Raw genomic sequence first — 20,292 nt, forward strand, 5'->3', positions numbered from 1 at the left:
TCTCTTCATATTTTTCTTTTATTATTTTTCTGGTTTCAACTAGTTTAATTGGTTTAGAACTTTAGGTAACCTCTAATTTTTAGTAACCATATTTTCAACCAATTTTTAGTAAAGTTCAAACCAATTAAACTGGTTGAAATTGAAAAAATAACAAAATAAAAATATGAAAAGACAAAAATACCCTTATTAAAATAGAAAAAATTATGAGAAGGACTAAAAGTGTCCAATTAGTACTATTTGTTTAATCTACTGGCATAGTAGTTTCATTTAGTATAATTATGTTGTTGTATTCAGTTTACATTTAAAGTTTTAAGTTAGTGTTTGACATGTAATTATGATTATGACATAATTTTAAGAGATATTTGGTCTAAAATTAACAAACTTTTATTATAGATTAATGTATTGATTTTTTTAGAACATTAATTTATTGATTTTATTAACCTATAATTAACGGTATTATGTACTTACAGTACCAAAATTGTTTCTAATTGCGCGAAATAAATTACACCACTAGAAGCTCTGCTTTTGAAAGTTACAATTACGTTTCTAATTGCGCGAAATAAATTACGCCACTAGAAGCTCTGCTTTTGAAAGTTACAAAACAACGTAATTTTGGACTTAGAGTCGACATTATAAGGTAGTCTCTGATCTAGGATATAACAATTGCTCAAGTCATGGGATTACGTCAACTGATCATGCATAACTCAAAAACTAAAGTACAATTCTCTTGACTCATTAGGGCATCCTCAATAGTGTGAAGATTTTGAGTAGATTTTACAAGTGTGTTTAGGAAAGAGAAAATGAGAAAGGAGAAAAAAAAAACAAAAATAAAAAGAAAACTAAAATCTGAAAAAAAAAAAATATATATATATATATATATATATATATATATATATATATATATATATATATGCGCCCGTCTGGGCGCGAGAGTTGCGCCTCATATGCGTGAGGCGCAGTTTTTTTCCCACAATGGGACCCACTCCACTGCAAAATCCTTGGTGCTTGCAAGACCAACTCTCATATTCTCTCTCCTGCCTTCTCTCTCTTTCCAGGGCCGTATTTTAAATTTTGGTGGTCCTGTTCTGGTAAATAAATGTGGCCCTACCAAAATCACAATTTTTAAAATCAATACATGCAAGTTTCGAACCTTTGACCTCCAAGTTAAAATACAATAAATATACATTTTTACCATCTCTTCATAGAACCTTTTAAGTTTAATTGAAAACTCTTAATTTTTATTTCTAAACTAGCTAGGTAAAAATTAAATATTGGACCTATAAAATTTGGGGCCCCTCTAAAATTGGGGGCCCTGTGCGGTAGCCCAGCTTGCACAGCCTAAAATCCGGCCCTGTCTCTTTCAATAAAGCATTGAAGCATGAAAACCTGTGCAAAATCTCCTTAATGGGGTTGCTCTTATCTAATTGCACTGTCTACTTGTGTGTATTTTTTAAAAAATTTTATTTTTTGAGTTAAACTAAATGTTATTTTGTATGTAAGTCTAATAAAATGAGTATGTGATTTTGAGTAAGATACCGCATGCTAATTATTCGATATCTAGTTATCTACTCTCTTTACAAAAATGAAAAGAAAAATAAAAACTTATTTTATGTAATTTATTTATCTTTTTTTTAAAAAAAAAAAAAATACTAATGCTTCATCACAAGGTATGTAGTCTCTGTTTTATATTTTTTCAAACATTTTCAGTTCAAAAATTTAAGCTCAACCATCGTACTTCGAACCGATGACCACCTATTTAAAATGATAACTGAGATGTCATCAGACTACATGGTAGTTGACTGTAATTTATTTATCTATAAGCAAAAGAATTAGTGAAAAACAAATGAGAAATAATAAAGATTGCCTCGATCACACAAATTTATACAAAGTTCATATATGAGTATAAAAATATTGATATTCACAAAAAGAAAATCTAAATAGGGACAACTTTTGTCAAATTTTCATTACAAATATATATTATTGGATGTGGACCACTTGATTATGACAAATTATACTATGAACTATGGTGCAATTATGGTGCAACGTGAACAACGAATAAATATTTATTTTTAATATATTGAGCCTTTATTTTTAATGTAATGAAAATTTATTTTTTAATAGTATATTTAAAAATGAATTTTCAATATACAAAAAATGAATACTTTTTTTTTTTTTTTGAAAATACAAAAAATGAATACTTAATAATATTAACTTTCAGTATATTAATAATGAACCTTATGTCAATGACTTATCTTGTAAAGTGAACCATGGTCTATAATGAGGCAAATTATGTGCGCATCTGTGTGCACTATGCATGGTGCACACGGATGCAAAAACGACGTCGTTTTACTTTTAAAAAAAAAATCATTTTCGATTGCCGTTAGTTACGTAAACATATGTTCATAATTTTATAATTTCACATTCTGAATTTATAGTTATGAAATTATGGATGTGTAGTTATGCAATTTTGGATTTATAGTTATGAAGTTATGGATGTGTAATTATGCATGCAATTCTGAATGTATAGTTATGAAGTTATAATTTCACATTCTGAATGTATAGTTATGAAGTTATGGATGTGTAGTTATGCAATTCTGAATGTATAGTTATGAAGTTATGGATGTGTAATTATGCAATTCTGGATTTATAGTTATGAAGTTATGGATGTGTAATTATACAATTCTGGATTTATAGTTATGAAGTTATGGATGTGTAGTTATGCAATTCTGGATGTATAGTTATGAAGGTATGGATATGTAGTTACGCAATTCTAGATTTATAGTTATGAAGTTATGGATGTATAGTTTTGCAATTCTGAATGTATAGTTATGAAGTTATGGATGTGTAATTATACAATCCTGGATTTATAGTTATGAAGTTATGAATGTGTAGTTATGCAATTCTGGATGTATAGTTATGAAGTTATGGATGTGTAGTTATGCAATTCTGGATTTATATTTATGAAGTTATGGATGTGTAGTTATGCAATTCTGGATGTATAGTTATGAAGTTATCGATATGTAGTTATGCAATTTTAAATTTTTTTTTTTAAAGTCAGACGTCAAAACGACGTTTTTGCAATCGTGTACATCATACATGGTGCATACGGTTGCACAGCATAAGGCTCCTATAATGATTGATTGATTATTTTCTCGTCCAAATTATGCAACTCGCGATGAAGACATAAAGCCCAAATTAGCTTTTGGACCTATATTCAATTCAATTAATGCAAAAGGGGGCAAGATTATATTACTCATAGAATAAGGACACTACATTCTGTCTACTAAACTTTTTCACTTGCTCGACTGTCTTTCAATTCTCTCTCTTGTTTTGCTTCTTTAATTTATTTTCTATATTTATTCTTTTTGAGGAGATAAAATTAAACTGATTGAAGTTAGGAATTGACAATGATGTGTCCACTAAATCCACTAATATATAGAGACTAGAGAGAATTGAAACAAAAGGTATAGTAGGTGCTACACTAGTGAGTTGAGTTAGGAGGGATTTTGGGTGAGTAGAAATACTTTTTTTTTATTTTTTTATATTCTATCAGCTAAAAAGTAAAAAGTGTTTGAAATTTTATTTTGAAAAAATGACCTTTTTAATTATTCAATTGTATTATAATGATAAATTTAGTCTTTTAATTATTTTAAGGTGACTCCATTTAGTCACTGAATTGTTCATAGTGACTATTTTAGTTCCCACTTCATGTAGCTATTAAAATCTAATGTTGATGTAGCAACAAATCTAAAAATTCATTTACATGAAATCATAGAGAAGACAAAGAATTGAAGAAAAATAATATATATTACATTCATATATAAGAAATGTTTACAATTTCAATAACAACAACAAATTGTATTCAAATACCATGATTCAAATTGATGCAGCTGAAAAGGCATACATTTTGTAGAAAAGAAGCCAACTTTAGCCATTTTTGCATCTCGTCGAAGACGCTTTCGGTGTCATACATTCAGAGACTTGTTATTGTATACTATGATCTCGATAACTAGTCTATTGTCTAGTTCAACATTTTCGGCAACTTCCTAATGATTCCATGCATGATTCTAATCCCACCATTAAAAAAAAAAAAAAAAAAAAAAAAAAAAAAAAAAAAAAAAAAAAACCTTAGAATACTCAACCAGCTCAACACGAAAAGGGAGCCAATACGGATGCAATTTATGCATTTAAACATGGGAATCCACACAAACGCATGATATTTAACAATAGATGATAGGTTTCCTTGTGTGGTACATGCATTTTTAATGTCTACTACTCGAGAGATCCATGACATTTCTCTATTTTTGTTTAATACAAGAAAAATGAGAAGGATAAAAGAATGATGTTTTTAGATGATCCAATTTAGGTTGGGTGTTGTAGGGTTGACCATAGTCACACTGGTCGAAAAATTTTGTATTGAAAATCTCATAAGAGAATCTGGGAAATAGAGAAAGAAGTAGAGGAAGGTGAATCCATAAATACCATTTGTATTGATGAGACTAGAATGTCTTTTTGTGCAATTACCATAAGAACTTTTTCAATACTGAAGAATTTAACTCTTTGGCACTATAATATTTTTCTTTTGACATTTTTTGTAGCGCAGATACTCACAAAATATTTCATATTCAATTATATACTTATGCGACTTATGTTTTGGGATAAGCAAATGAATTTTTGGATGTGCCATCATATTAACATTGAACTGTAACATATACTTGACAATAGTTAAATCGTGAACCAAGGCCCACATTAAAAGGTGAACCCTAGTCTAAAACGATAGTGTTTCAGCTGTCATAATTAACGGGGTATCGTTTTTTAGCATTAAGCTTTGAGTTTATAAACATATAGTGTCTAGTTTCTGAACATTAAACTTTAAATTTCTCAACATATATAAGGCATGTTATGAACATGTAACAGAGTGAATGTTGTAGTGTCTAATTGAACATATAGTGTCTAGTTTCTGAACATTAATCATTGAGTTTTTGAACATATATATAGGTGAAATGAAAAAAATAAATTAAAAATTTTGACAAAAAACAATGTCATTTTGAACCAAGGTTCATATTGCAAGGTGAACCCAAATCCAAAATATAATATGCATATACTTGAAATGAAGGCTTAAAATAACCACCACTCATATAATTATATCATTGTGAAATATGCAATTTTAGTCCATCAATTGTTCATTTCTAGTTATTTTAGTCCATAACTTTTTACCATGGCAATATACACTCCTAACTCTTCAAAAAGGAATAAGGTTCAAATTGGCCACTGAACGTAACCTGAAAATGCAATTAGGCCACTGAACGAAAAAAAGATGCAATTAGACCACTGAACGCCCAAAAACGTGCAATTAGGCCACTGAACACTCCAAATGTATGCAATTTCACCGGATAGCAGGTTACCATCAATTTTAGCAGGTTACCTGCTTACGTGGCAGCTGAGTTGGCATTTTTAATAATTTTTAATAACTTTTAATAATAATTTTTTTATAAAAAAAAATTGAAAAAAAATAAATTAATTAATTAAAAAAATTAAATTTGTTTTAAATAAATTTTTTAAAAAAACTTTATTATTAAACTTTATAAAAAATTATTTAAAAATTATTAAAAATGCCAACTCAGCTACCATGTAAGCAGGTAACTTGCTAAAATTGATGGTAACCTGCTATCAGGTGAAATTGCATACATTTGGAGTGTCCAGTGGCCTAATTGCACTTTTTTTTCGTTCAGTGGCCTAATTGCATTTTCAGGTTACGTTCAGTAGCCAATTCGAACCTTATTCCCTTCAAAAAAGTTGCATTTTTAACCCCTAGAGCAACAAAACTATTAAACTCTATTAAAATTTTACTAAGTACATGAATATTTTAAAATTTTATTAGCGTTGTTCTTTATTAGTTTTGGCATTTCATCTGCAAAATAGGGATTTGACAACATTCTTCGCTAAATTTTTCTTTTCAATTGTGGCACACCATCCATATTTTCCCTATATGACCTTGTTAAAATCATGATTTTTATTTTATATTACAAATGAAATATCAAGACTAAACAAGATTATAATTAAAGAAAAAATATTAAAAAGTATTAAAATATCAATGCACTAAGTAAAATTTTAATAGAGTTTAATAGTTTTATTGTTCCAATGGTTAAAACTATAACTTTTTTGAAGAGTTAGGGTAAATACCACAAAGAAAAAAAAAAAAAAAAAAAAAAAGGACTAAAACCGCTAGCAAAGAACAATTGAGAGACTAAAATTGCATTTTGGGATAAGCCAAATGAATTTTTTATTTTGTCATCATATTAACATTAAATTGTAAATATACTTGACAATAGTTATATCGTGAATCAAAATCCACATTGCAAGGTGGACCTTAGTCTAAAACGACAGTGTTTCAACTGTCATGATTAATATGGTGTCGTTTTTTAGCATTAAGCTTTGAGTTTATAAACATAATAGAGTTAATTCCAGCAATGGTCCTCCGACTATATTGATTTTCCAAAATTAGTCCTTGACTTTTAATTTGGACACTTTAGGTCCCTTGACTTTTAATTTCTTTCCAATTGAGGTCCTTTCGTCAGAATATGGTTAATTGAATTTTAAATGAAGGGGTAAACTCGTCATTTCACATGCCTATGTATTATTCTTAGTATTTCTCCATTGTATACGCGATATATATGAAGATAATCTTAGTCGAAACTCTAAAATGTTCCTCGTCGTTCCCCATTTGCTGACTACTTGCGTGTGCGTTCCTTTATTATTGAGATGCTTACAAGGTATAACAGCGAAATACGAAGGGAGAAATACGAAGAATAATACATAGGCAGGTGAAAGGACGAGTTTACCCCTTCATTTAAAGTCTAATAAACCGTATTCTAACGAAAGGACCTCAATTGGAAAGAAATTGAAAGTCAAGGGACCTAAAGTGTCCAAATTAAAAGTCGAGGACTAATTTTGGAAAATCACTATAGTCGGAGGACCATTGTTGGAATTAACTCAACATAATATTTAATTTCTGAACATTAAGCTTTGAGTTTCTAAACATATATAAGGCATGTTATGAACATGTAATAGAGTGAATGTTGTAGTGTCTAATTCAACATATAGTGAACATTGAAATGAAAAAAATAAAATAAAAAATTTGCAAAAACGTCATTTTGAACCAATGTTCATTAAACCTTAATTAACAATATAATTTGCGTATACTTGAAATGAGGGCTTAAAATGACCACCACACTTATAATTAAATAACTAAATTTATTATTATAACACAAATTAGACAATTGAGAGACTAAAAAGATTATTTTTCCTTTTATTTTATTAATTATTACTATAACTGTTAAGTTCTTGTACAGTCTAGAATACATTAGCATGACAGCCATCTTAAAGTGTATTAGTATATATAAAACAAGTAAAAGGTAATTATTTAAATAAAAAAATTAAAAAAAAAAAAAGGTAATTAAACTCTTTCATCTTTATATGTAAAAATAAATAAATAAACCATGTTACAAATAACTAGACTAGGCGCATGATATACATAACTAGGGTCCGTTTGGAAAGTAAGAAAATGACTTCTAGAAAATGATTTTTTGAAAATGAGTCATTTTTCATAAGTCATTTTCCTTTCCGGTGTTTGACTGCACAATGAAAAAATGTCTTTTGGTGTTTGGCTCATTTTCTGGAAATGATGTAGAATTGTATAATTACACATTTTATATAAGTAATTATTTTGTTTAAAATATATAAAATTTACAATAATAATATTTATTTTTAAAATCAAATTATATTATTTATTAAAAAAAAAACAAAAAATGACGAAAATCAGAGAGTACAATAGTCTCTGGTTTCCGTCGTTCTCTACTTCTCTCTGGTTTCCGGTGGCCAGAAACCAGAGAGCAGTACTTACTCTCTGGTTTCCGGCCGGAAACCAGAGAACTCTCTGGTTTCTGCGGCCGGAAACCAGAGAGCCAATTTCTGGTTTCCGCCGACTTGGATTTCCAAGTTGGAAACCAAATTGGTTTCCGACTTGAAAATTCAAAATTTGTGTTTCCCCTTGGTTTTCCGATAACAAGACAAAATTGAAGAAGTGATGTCGAGAAGGAAGAAGCGGAAAATGACTTCCCCTAAAAAAAAAGAAGTCATTTTCCATAAAAATGGCTCTATTTTCCATTGACTTTAGTGTTTTCCTACTTACCAAACACTCAAAACTCGGAAAATGATTTTCAGAAATCATTTTCCGAGTTTCCAAACACACCCAAATTTGATTCAAATTACTATATAATTTATTATATTTAATATATTTCGGCTTTTTTGCTTTCAAAAAAAAAAAAAAAAAAAAAAAAAGTTTGATTCAAATTACTTATAATTTAATACATAAAATGAGCAAATATGAATTTTAGTCCCACGAGTATTAGCAAAATGATAGTTTTGATCCACGTATTTAATTCTTACTAATTTTCATTCACGACTATTATTTTAGTACTAATTTTTATCCATGACTATTATTTTAATGCCAAAATTCACTAGGCCGGTCACTACTCCTTTTAAGACATGCCAAAATCTAAAATTTTTAAAGGTATTTTCATCCTTTTCAACTTAAGATTCCTACTTGAACATGAATAAAGAGATTTAAACTCTAAGATCGGTCTCAATTCCCATTTCTCCTCCTCATCTTACCTTAATTTGAAGAGGAGAACTGCAAATTGAAATCGATTTCAGAGTTTAAATCCATTTATTTATGCTCATATTCGGATCTTAATTTGAAAATGACGAAAATACCCGTAATAATTTTATATTTCAACATGTATTAAAGGGATGACCGTCATGATGAACTTTGTTTTGGCACTAAAACAGTAGTTGTAAATGAAAATTAATACTAAATTAATAGTCGTGGATAAAAATTGGTAGAAATTAAATATATGGACCAAAACTATCATTTTACTAATACGTGAGACCAAAATTTGCAATTGCTCTTTATAAAATTCATATGTTTAAAAACTGCATTAAAAGTTCAATTATATTCATTTAAAAAAACAAACAAACAAACAAAGAGTTAATTTAAAATATACATAGTATAGACAAGCAAAATGATACGGGGAGTACACATCAATGCATCAACGAGTTATTGCTACAAGATAAGATACATAAATGAGACACTAAACTAAAACCCAAGTGCGAATACTGATCTTGCAAAAGGGTATCCAGTCCTACAAAACCAACCTAGTTAATTACCTAAAAAGGTTAGTTTAATACATCAATGTAATATGAGGTCCTCGGAGTATAGTGATTTTGTCATATTTAGTCTTATATTTAGTCTTAAATTTTCAAATTGATTACCCATGGTCCTTTGACTTTCAAATTGTTACCATCTGTGGTCCAAGGAATTACCCATGATTCTTCAACTTTCAAAATTTAACCAGCCCTAACCCTAGAAAGACCAAGACTAGTTAAATTTTGAAAGTTGAAAGACCATGAGTGGTTACTTGGACCACGGATGGTAACAATATGAAAGTCGAAAGATCACAGGTGGTCAGTTTAAAAGTTTAAAACTAAACATAACAAAATAATTATACTTAGAAGACTTCATATGGTATTAACTCTTTTTAAGAGTGCTTTCTTCTATAATTTACCTACCTATGTTCCAAATCACAGTAGAGAACAACCTTTGCCTTCACCTTCACCTTGTGAACTTTGGGTTCTGTACTTGTGTCCATCTTGTTTCAACATCAACTATATGCCTAATTGCATGAGAATATGAGGCAGAATAAGGTTCAGAACATCCTTGACAGTTTTGAAGCAAACAAAACACAGAATAAAATGGCATCAAACACTTCAATGCAAGTTTAGAAAATCATCCTCAAATATCTCAGAGGCACAATAGCACATGGAGCTTCTAACAAGAAGAAATTAATTTAAACTCATATGCAATTAATTTAAACTCATATGCAACTATCACCCAATCCACACATCCATTATCTGAACATCTGGTTAACACCAGCAAACCAAAAATGTACTACTGGTAAATTTCCATTTAAGGAGCAGACAAAAGTCACACTTCATACCAAAGATAAGAGAAATTGATGGCCGTATTTAATTCAATGAAGTTAAATCAAAAGATTTTTGCTTTAGAAGACAAAGGTAAATACATAACATGTTGATACTCTAGGCAAATAAGGCTACAGAAAAACAAAACAAAACAAAACAAAACAAAACAAAACAAAAACAAAAACAAAAAAAACAAAAAAAACAAAAAAAAAAAGACTTAAATGTAACACTCCAAACATTTAACAAAATAATACACGAAGAAAACAAATGGCAAAATCTTAATATTACATTTCAAGTGTTGGCCTTTAGAGATCGCTCCACATATGCCTGCAAGAGAATAAGAGAGGTTTAGGATGTGGTCTGCATATCCAGAAAGGATGAGATCAGTGCCAAACATAATAAGAATTTTAAAACATTCTTAGGAATGTCTCAAGACCAGAAAATTATTTCCTCTTACCCCTCTTGTTTTCCCAAACAGACACCAGATCATATGCAGCAGATTAATTTTATTTTCATTTTTTTTCAGGGAAAGGTGGGGAACACTTGAATGATGCAGCTATGAGCCAACCCTCGTTTTTATTTCTCCATTGAGCTCTCTTTAGTGTGACTTTGGGTGCAGCCCCTTTTTCTTAAAACATCTAACCAAGTTTTTCTTTGTCAACCCCTATCTCACCTAAATCCTACTACTACTACTACTAAACAGTGCATCTATAGGACCTACACACTGAACATGCCCAAACCATCTTTGAACTATATTCAACTTAGGGTGCGTTTGGAAACCTAGAAATCATTTTCCGGGTTTCCAGTGTTTGGCTAGAGGGGGAAAATGGAAGTCAATGGAAAATAGAGGAGATTTTCCGGAAAATGACTTCCCCTTTTTTTTGGGGGAAGTCATTTTCCGTTTGCCGCAGTGGAGCAGCCAATCACCCGCCGCCGCCGCCACCACCACCACCACCACCATTGTATATTTTAAATATTTAAAATTAAAAGTAATTATGCTCATTTTTTCAAAAGATGAACCAAAGACACCAAGACAGTTCTTTGGAATGCAACCAAACACTGGAAAGGAAAATGTTTTCTGGAAAATGACTCATTTTCCAGAAGTCATTTTCCTGCTTTCCAAACACACCCTTAGCTTCCATTTCTGCCATACTTCTAATGTAATCATTTTTAAAATGATCCCCTGAGTGAGTTTCATTAAAAAAAAAAATATCAAAGGATTTTAAACTTCAATGCATTAATCAAGAAATGAAACTAAATTACCTGTGCCAGTTTGTTAATTTTGGCTTTGGAATTGGACAGATATTGCTCAATTTTGTCTTGTGTTTTAGGGAAATGATCTCCTTGAATACTGCCTGTCACTTTATCAACCACCTTCTTAACAATAGTCTTGTGTACTTCTCTGCTCATCCGACCTTCTTTCCAAGTGGGCTTCAGGATCTCCTTAACAAACTCTATAAGAGAATTCTTGAACAACCGGATCACCTTATCATCTTTGTTACCATTTACCTCTTCATCCTTGCTGTGGCCATTGGCATTATGGGAATTCTTATTTTCTTGCCCATCGTCGCATTCTTTGGCAACTAGTTTATTGTTTCTCTTTACTTCTGATTTTGCAACAGCCTCCTGTAGCTTCAAACATAGATCCTTGGTGTACTCCACATTTGAATCACCAAATTTATCTATGTTTCCATTTTCAGAATTCAAGGCAGATAATTCATTTGATTGTTTAAGAGAAACACTAGTTTCCTGTTTATCCAAATAGGAAGCATTGGCAGCTGGCATTACATAGTTGCCAGGTGTACCCCACTGAAATCCATCACTATGGGCATGACATAGATCTGGAGTATTTATAATTGGATTAGGCTGGGTATACACAGCATTGTATGTGGGAAGTAGTTCAGAGTTGGAATCAGAAGGGACAACTGAAGGAAGAACTGCATGTAGTTGAGATTTTGCTGGCTCATGCTCAAATTTCTTGGTGAGAGAAGCCAAAGAACCATGCAGTTGACTTGTTTGCAAACTGAATATAGCACCAGAAAGATTTTGCAGGGCACTTAACTCTAGCACCTCCGGTCTGGTGGCAGCTTCTTTCTGACAGCTCTGTCTGATCTCATTTGACCTAATGCCATGTCCATTTGAAGGGATAGCATGCAGCCTAGCCTCACCTTGGGCAGCTCCATCCAAAAATGAAGAATATTCAGAGCCTCGGCTAGCCATTTCACTAGTTTCATTAAAGCTTTGTTCAGGCAATGAAACTGGATGGATACTCTGTCTAGAGTTGTTTAAATCATTTGACACATTAGAGATAATTGTCTTGCCACTGTCCTCAAAAGGATATGACTGAAAACGATTTGAAGATAGACAAGGCTGCATGACTTTGGTGGAAAGAATGATGCCTGAAGTTTCTTTCATTGTGTCCAGCCTTTCACCATGAATTGAACTTCCATTCAAATTTCGGAATTGTGAAGCTTGAGAAAGTATATTATTTTCTTCATTGTTGGTTAAATTTTCCAGAATAGATTCAGAAGTCTTTGCTGCTATAACATTAGGAGTAGCATCTCTTCCCTCGCAGGAAGCAGTATTTTGCCAGATAGCTCTCTCATTTTCTAAACTATAGGTCCATCTACTATTGGTCTGATCAACAGATACAGTAACTGTAGGATTTGTCCTCAAAGCAGTGTCATCCCACTCACTATTCTTCTCAAGGTTTGAGGCCCTAGCTGTATCATCCCACACTGGTTTATTCCACAGCTTGTTTGTGTCAGCAATGCTATGATCCCCAATATGATTAAGTCTATCAGTATCAACTGCACCTGAATTGTCTGATTTTGCAACATTCTCACCTCGCCTAGAAGCCCTCACGAAGCTTGAGTCCATTTCTGCATCATTCCATTTTGGGCAAACCCAGCTGTCACTCTTCTCATCCAATCTGTGGCCACCTATGTCATCAGAGGGCCTCATTTCAACATTGCTAGGTGTAGGGCCATCGTGAGAAAATTTGCAGTTTTCACTATAGCACTTTCCAGCCACAAAATACTTGCACAAAGGTTTACTAGTTTTACTTGGTTCATGCTCCCGATCATAATCAGAGGATGCATTCCTAATGCTACTATCATAGTTGTGACCAGAAGTACCAGAATGAGAAAATCTGCATGATGCTCCCCAGCGACACTTACCTTTGACAAAATCCTTGCAAGGAATCATACTTCTGTTGTTCCTGGGGTGTTCATGCTCTATATTATAGGCATCAGGAATCTTACCCCGAAAATGGACTTCAAGTGCTTCAGTATCAGCATATCTTGAGGCATCTCCATTCTCATTCCTGCTACCCCATCTTTCAGACAAGTTGTACTCTGACGAATATCCATCCCTGTTCTTGAAGTTATCTGGATGAAAGAACCAACATTCACCACCCCTCCTACACTTCCCATTGGCAAAATCTCTACAGACCTTAGATGACATTCGAGATCCTATCTGTCTATCATCCCATCCATATGGATCACCTTTGTAATTTGGAGGAGAACTACTTCTACTCCTGCCTCTTAAATTTCCCTTGTCCCTGCTCCTGCTTCTACTTCTACTCCTCCATCTTCTGTCCCTACTCCAGCTGCGGCTTCTGCTTCTGCCTTTTGCCCTTCCAGGACTCCTGCTCCTGCCTCTTCCTGGATGCCTAGTAAACAATAGAAAGTTACAAGATTACTCTAAAACAAGTAAAAGAACTTCAGAAAACCCAAAGGACAGTGCACTATCTCGCTCAACAAAACACTAGGCCTGTTTAGTCCGCCTCAACTTTTTCCACTTTTTCAACTTTTTTCAATTCTCATTTTCCAAAAAGTATGGATTCCACTTGAGGTGAAAGGGGGGGGGGGGGGGGGGGGGGGGGTGGCGGTGTGATTACTGATAAACATGGAAGATCTATTTCCCAAGTTTTCCTACTTCCATTGCAAAGTTGGAAATTTTGGAAAAATGTTTTCCATTTCCAATTATTTTCTATTTTCCATCTAAACATGTTTCCATTTTTTCCTTTTTTTTCCCCACATTACTGAACAGGCCCTAAGCCCCTACGTTTCATAAAAATTCTATATGTTACTGAACAGGCCCTAAGCCCCTAAGTTTCATAAAAATTCTATATGTTTTCCACTGATATTATTCCAGAATGAATGTTTAAATATAAATAGAACAAAAATAGGCATTTATAAGTGAAATCATAACATTGTTTATAGGTAATCAACCGAAAAGATGCATCATATGAGAACACAGTCGCAGACCTGCGAGACTGACTCAAACCATGTTCAGGGAACTGGCTATTCCTTAGCTGCCTCCGTCCATCAAAAGTTGGAGACATGTTTTCATGATAAAACTTTTCCCTTTTATGCTCCTCAGTTTCTGGAAGTCGCTCTACATCTTTGCTGATCCTTTGACTTGTTTGCAGAAGACTATTTTGTGGTGAGTGGTTCCAGCCAGAATGCCGTTTGGATGAATTATCAGTTTTTGAAGAAACCTGCTCCTGATAACTTCTTCCATCATGACTGGGATAGTCACACTTCCCAACCCATGCATTTTTGGCATTCAACTCATGACGAGAGAAATTTTCTTCAGTGTCCCACATAGATCTGCGCTTTCTCACACTTTCACCCATAACACCCTTGTTTACAAGCATCAGTGATATTATCTCCCCAAGTACAGCATGATCTGAAAGACCACGGGGCAACATGATTACATTAAGTAACAGAGTACTCGTATTCCTGCTTTCATTCCATAATATGCCCCAGATTAAGCACATCAAAGTACACATACAGTCATACAGAGACGAACTAATAGCAAATATGATGACGCTACAAAGTATATATTACAAGGAAGAACCAGTGCAGTGCCAGTTGGTAAGCCGCAACAAAGAAGCTTGTGCCTAATTCCTATTCCAGTGTTTGGCTTCAAGAGCAACTGAAGTTTTTAACACACAGAAAAGTACAGGCACATCTATGAGAATTAGGGAGATAAACAAACCAACAGCATCTTTAATATACCTGTACGGCTGTACCCAGCCTTATAATGATTGGATAGTTCATAATAGAAGTATTTTCTGCTAATAGGCAGCAATAAAGAAGCTTGTCCCAATTATATTCCAGTGTTTGGCAACAAGAGAGAACATAAGTGTTAGGCAGACAAGGAAAAAAAAAAAAAAAGGCAAATCTATGACTTTATGAGAAATTGAGAAGATTGCAATCACAACTTAGACAAAAGCATCAAGAATATATCTTTGCTCAGCCTTATAATACTTGGCACTTTGCAGTTAATTTTCTACGGTTTCAAAAGCGTCCAGGTCACTTGTTATTTATTGCATCACAATTTAGACCAGAAGCATCAAAAATACATCTTCACTTAGAATTACCAGGATTGGAGATTTCACAATCAACTTTTCATGGTCTCAAAACTTCCAGGTCACTTATTGCTATTATTCCATCAAAAGCATAACATTCCAATATAATACCATTTTTTAGCTAATGAAGGTCAACTTCAGTAGACCTCCAGGACGCACAATGTGTTAAACTATGTTGCCATCATAATGTACCAATGTGTTTTTCATACATATGAAGTATAATAAAGTTGAATGGCACACACTTAGTTCAACCATCTTAGCTACACCCAGATAGCTTAGTCTGGGAATACAATAAATCGCCTTTACAAGACAAAGTCACCATACTACCACAAAATCACAATTTAGAAGACACATCCCCCTTCAACAAACCAAGCATCTATGGCCACATTTTTTTTTTTTGGAAATAACTAATTCATTAATCATAAATAGGAACGTTTACAAATTACAACAAAGCTTGATGGAATAGCCATTCTTTACAGTCTGACACAGAAACAACTTCCCTAGCCAAGCTAGGGAAAACTTGATTCGCAGATTGTTTCACAAATTGGAAGATGGGATCCTTGAAGGAATTTAATGCTTCTTTAGAGTCATTAATGATCTGGCCAAACATAGACAAAACTAGTTGAAAAGACTTACACAACAAATAAACACTCCCTGGTACTAGTACTTCTTGTAGCAAACTAAAAGGCCTCTTGAATAGCTATAAAGCAAAATTGATAGTCCCTACTCCCCAGGTATAGTGGATTCATCCAACTGCCCAATCTATAGTGTGAGCATTAGATGAATGACTATAGCATGACTATACTTATGCAAAAGAATATACTTCTTGAGCTGACTTAGCAGTTTCACTGACTATAGTATGAACATGAGATGACTTACAAGTTCTTTCCAATAAAAAACTAGCAATAAGAATATAGTTTTTAATGAAGGGATCACTTATAGCTGTGGCTGTTGTGGTTTACTGTAACTATTATACGTGACTCAACTCCAGGAGTCCAGGCACATATCTCAACTTTCTTTCTTGACTTGATTGGAGTTGCAACTCTAGGGAATTTATTTATGTTAATTGACAATGTAGTAAACCAAACTGCTTTTCCCGATGAACCTTTTTCCCAAATCAGCTTCTTCTCCAAATTAGTTGGAAGAATAGCAAGCCAGAAGCCCAGAAGTACTCAAGCTTATCAAGGCGGACTCTCTAGGCAAGATGCCGTCGACAGCAGTTACAGAGTAATATATATATTACTCTGTAAATAAGGAAAAAGGAAGCCACTATGGAAAAGAAGAAAGAAGAAGAAAGCAAGAAAGAAGGGAAGCCACTCGGCATAAGAAGAAAGAAAGAAAGAAGAAAGAAGAAAGAAGAAAGTTGAATACCAGAGACTCGGCGGAGCTGGAAGGTCGGTGAGTGGTGGTCGGCGACTCGGCGGAGCTGGAAGTGAGTGGTGTGCGATTTGCAAAATGAGATGCAAAGAGATGTTGCAAACTTGCGATTTGCAAAGCTGCCTACGGTTTTAACTCTTAATCACTTCCTTCTTTTGTTTTTTTTTTTAACATAAACCCGGTTCGAAGCCGGGATAGGCATCCCAGGGCGTCGCCTGGACGTCTAGGCGATGCCCGAGCTCGCCTCGCCCATTTTAGGCGAGGCGAGCACATTAGGCGTTCGGTCTTGACCGACCGAACACCTAGGCGTCGCCTAGGCCCCTCCTTGATAACAATGCAAGTACAAGAAGATTCACTTCCTTTCCCTATGTTACTTTTTCCAAATCTGCTTCTTCTCAAAATTAGTTGAAAAAATTGGCAACCACAAATTAATGGGCTACGAGGGCAGGTGCTAGAAGGCCAACGTTGCCCAATCCTTGAACTCATTAGTACCTATCTAGACCAAATATTGTAGACCTTGGGCCTTAACCCCTACAAAAGATTGAAGAACACCAGAAGATAATAATTTAGCCTTGACTGTTTGAATTTGACCCCTACCTAGCATGGCCATAAACAAATAAAATAAAGGGGTAGACCCCACTATCAACTGTTCTGAACGCAACACATCATGCAAGAGAATCCCATCTGGTGGGCCACCAATTACATTATGAGTATGACTCAAGAATATATGGATGACTGGATGTGTGGGATTTCCTCTCCCTAAGAAATTAGGCCTTTAGGATCAATTTGGTCAAAATTCAGTGACAGCCACTCTCTATCATCCAATTACTTCACATCCTCTTCTTCTGCTCTTCAGGCAACACAAGCAAAAGGCTATCAGTTAACTGCATGTTTTAGGTCTCCTGAAGCACAAAGTGAGAAGTTGAAGCATACTTCATTAGATTTTTTTTGCTATTAGAATTGTTTGACTTTGACCAATTGTAAGTTCGTAACTGTATGTGAATGCAAGTACTACTTCTCCTGCAAAGTTTGGATCTCCATCACTCTGTTGCTCTCTTCTTTTCAAAATATGTATACTACTCTCCAGAACACTGAAGTGAGGTGTATGTTCAGGGTCAAAAGTACAAAATTATGTGCACAGCTGAACTGTGCTTTACTAAGCTTGTTGTTTGATTGTAATATGGCTGTATGGTTACCACTTCAAAAGGTTTTGAGAATTTTAGTAGGGACAAGTTGCCCCACAACCAGTAAGACTATCCTCTTATGGATGCATATCACAATCATCATCCACTGCATATATCTCAAAATCTGGTATGATTCCCTCCCTCTTTCAAGTAGGAACCTCCTCGTCTGTTGCATGTTATTCTCCATGCAATTCTTCTATTTCTATCTCTGAAATTGCATGTGGTGCATTGAAATGAATTAATTTATTTGTGGCAATTGCCATGACTTTCAAATTTTCTGCAATTTGGTTTATTAGTTGAAAATATGAAATTTCTGGAATATGATTTCATTATATGTTGGATGTCGTTTTGTCAGTTTGCAGAAGTATTCAAAATATAATGGTAATATGTGCTGTTTGGATCTCAAGTAGTGAACTTTACACTTCAAAGTACTATCATTGACCCCTTTAAAAGATGTGCATTTCATATCTTATATCAAATAGCCACTAAATGTCAAGAAATTATAAAAATTATTTAGCTAGAGCACTGAAAGAAACTCATCATATAGAACCTGAACTGTTTATAATCAAAACCCAATTTACTCTTAATTAGAAGCTGCAATATCCACGGTTATTTGTTTCAGCATTTACGAACAGCAAAGTCCAGATATTGTCCACTCATAAAATCACATAATTTCTTCCTTGCACTTAAAGCAGTTCAACTACTTTAAACTGCCTTAATAGTGCTTCATTAGCATTATTAAACTCAATTTAGGAATTCAACCCCATAGTTCTTGCACCAAAAGCAGTCCAACCACATCAAACTGGTTGAAGCTGGGTTCAACACTTGAGCCTAGTAGTAAGCCAGTAAGCCAAACCACTGTCTAAGCATTTAGCCTGGGTTCAAATCCTACCTCCAGTTCCTCTAGTATGAACCCGAAAAAGATATACACAACACAAAATTCTCTTAACTATGATCATCAATTGAAAATTCACTGATACAGAATCATATTTTCAAAAAAATTAATTTTGAAAAAAAAAAAAGGCTAATAAACGAAGTTAAGAACATATTTTTATCTGCTTCTCCGGCATACAAACACGGACAGTTAGGTTATTAAGAAAATAAGAACTAAGAAGCACATTATACAGGCATAGTGACTACAGTAGCAGAAAAGTGAAGCTCAAAGTGATAAAACGAACATGAAAATCCCTACGGCGCAAGAAACACATACGTAAGTACATAGATACAGTCCAGTTGGACCAGTTGTACACACAACGAGAGAGAAGCTGACCTGTGGTGATAGAGAGGGTTGAGAGAGAGAGATCGAAGGCATAGAATACGGGTTGTTTTCCTCCGTTTTCGCTGTTCTTATGGTTTTCCGCAGAGAAGCTGATTGAGAGGGTTTTGTAGAGTTGAGAGTGCGGTGTGGGTTTGGGTATTGACCGACTACAGCACAAGTCTTCGCAGCCTTACTCTTAAACGCCGAGAGAGAATAGATTTGCTGGATTTTGGATTTTTGGTATCTAGTCTAGTTAATTTGTCATTTTGTTTTTGAAAAATACTACATATACTTTCACTCTTTAGTTTTAACTTTTACTCTTAGTTGAGTATTTTAATAGGTTTTTGTATATAATTACACAAGATAAAATAGGAGAGAATTGAAAAAAAAAAAAAAAAAAAAAGAGAGAGAGAAATGTCTCTATCGCCAAGCATCTTGTATGGCATGTAGTAACCTCTTTCATGTGGAAGGTCATGATATCGAGCCTTAGTGGAGGCCTTGTTGATTCTTTGTGCTTCATTAGGTTGAGAAAGTATGTTTGAACAGATACTACAGTGTAATAGAGCCAGTAGCATTCAAAAAAATTGTTGATTCTTTGTGCTTCATTAGGTTGAGAAAGTATGTTTGAACAGATACTACAATGTAATAGAGCCAGTAGCATTCAAAAAAAAAATGTCTCTAACGTACTCGCTGGCGCGCCACGCACACCTTAGGTGAAACGAATCCTCTCCTCTACAAATGTAATTAATGAATTATAGAATCATAATCTCTCAGTAGCATTCAGAAAAAGTGTCTCGTACTCGCTGGCGCGTGCAGTGTGCGTGCTTGATAGGCGCGCCACGCACACCTTAGGTGAAATGAATCTTCTCCTCTATAAATGTAATTAATGAATTATAGAATCATAATGTAAAATAAAGAATCAATGGATTATTGGGAATTGGTACGCACCTATTGCAGTGTTCGTTGTTGACAGCATGGTGGAGAAGCGGCTGGGCAGACGACGTAGAAGACGGACGGATGGAGCTTCGACGCAAATGGACAACAAGCAAACG

At 33.9% G+C, this 20,292-nt stretch overlaps 1 protein-coding gene across 2 annotated transcripts; it reads right to left on the reverse strand.

Annotated features, from left to right (window-relative positions):
- Window positions 1-9,071: 9,071 nt before the first annotated feature.
- LOC109184810 (zinc finger CCCH domain-containing protein 55-like) lies at window positions 9,072-19,441 on the reverse strand. Of its 2 annotated transcripts, none has more exons than XM_019334852.1 (5): window positions 19,253-19,441; window positions 14,313-14,736; window positions 11,305-13,714; window positions 10,330-10,368; window positions 9,072-9,734 (listed from the first exon to the last, which is right to left on the reverse strand). In XM_019334852.1, the coding sequence occupies exons 2-4, from the start codon at window positions 14,702-14,704 to the stop codon at window positions 10,333-10,335; spliced, it is 2,838 nt and encodes a 945-aa protein (XP_019190397.1). In that variant the 5' UTR covers window positions 14,705-14,736; window positions 19,253-19,441; the 3' UTR covers window positions 9,072-9,734; window positions 10,330-10,332. The 2 variants fall into 2 exon arrangements, 1 of the variants encoding a protein (XP_019190397.1); XR_002054885.1 differs by lacking the exon at window positions 9,072-9,734 and adding an exon at window positions 10,065-10,184 and having other exon boundaries at window positions 10,259-10,368.
- Between the last annotated feature and the right edge of the window lie 851 nt (window positions 19,442-20,292).

This window comes from Ipomoea nil, unplaced genomic scaffold, assembly GCF_001879475.1.
Source record: "Ipomoea nil cultivar Tokyo-kokei standard unplaced genomic scaffold, Asagao_1.1 scaffold1286, whole genome shotgun sequence".
NCBI classification, from domain to species: Eukaryota; Viridiplantae; Streptophyta; class Magnoliopsida; order Solanales; family Convolvulaceae; genus Ipomoea; species Ipomoea nil.